At 32.1% G+C, this 722-nt stretch overlaps 1 protein-coding gene across 1 annotated transcript in view; it reads left to right on the top strand.

The window, feature by feature from the left end:
- The window catches only part of LOC119587454 (WD repeat-containing and planar cell polarity effector protein fritz homolog), an 8,094-nt gene that overhangs the window by 5,299 nt on the left and 2,073 nt on the right, over positions 1-722 (top strand). Inside the window, exon 2 of the mRNA XM_037936182.1 lies at positions 217-368. Coding sequence (XP_037792110.1) covers positions 286-368 — 83 coding nt within the window. The 5' untranslated portion in view covers positions 217-285. The remainder of the gene's footprint in view (positions 1-216; positions 369-722) is intronic.

Raw genomic sequence — 722 nt, 5'->3', positions numbered from 1 at the left:
GTATAACCACCTGTTCACTTACGTTATGCAGTTTCTTTTTAGAATATAAGTGATGATAGAATGAATCAATACCCTGCTTTGATTTAAGAAAACCTTACAGTGTAGCTGCACTCCAAATAGCTTTTGAAATAAGAACCAGTTCCAGACATTATTCAGAAGTTTCATCAACAAACTCTTTTTATCTATGATAACCATTTGAAATTTGGGTTGTTGCAGATGAAGACAAGAATTAACTTGAAAGCAAATGCAGCAATGTGAGGCACAGCTTCACATCTGGATGCAACCATGGTGACCCTCTTGGGTGATGTCCATTTTTGGACGTTACGTGATGACATCATCGTTAAGGATGCTGACATAGGAGCTTTTAGGTAAGTTTGAGATGTGGCTTGATACTTTATAGATATTACTTTACAGTATTCAGTGTATGGGGCATTTGTTTATTGTTAGTTTTTACTTAATTCTTGCTGAAATTCCTTTGTATTAAAGATATTTTCATAGTATTTCAGCACTACCTGAATATTTGTCTGATCATTCCATATATACATTTTCATATTTCCTATTGCAGTACTAATTATATCAATGCTCTGGAAATCTATAAAGCATACATAAAGGTTATGAAATATTTTAGAAGAGTTGTATTTTCATAATATCATGGAGGTTGTAGTTACTTTACTAGCATAGTTATAAGAGCTTAATTCTGGATTTATTTTATTACTTTTGTT

Source organism: Penaeus monodon, chromosome 22 (assembly GCF_015228065.2).
Source record: "Penaeus monodon isolate SGIC_2016 chromosome 22, NSTDA_Pmon_1, whole genome shotgun sequence".
Lineage (NCBI taxonomy): Eukaryota > Metazoa > Arthropoda > Malacostraca > Decapoda > Penaeidae > Penaeus > Penaeus monodon.
Note: the sequence above shows the minus strand (reverse complement) of the source record. Positions and strands in the feature narration are given on the sequence as shown.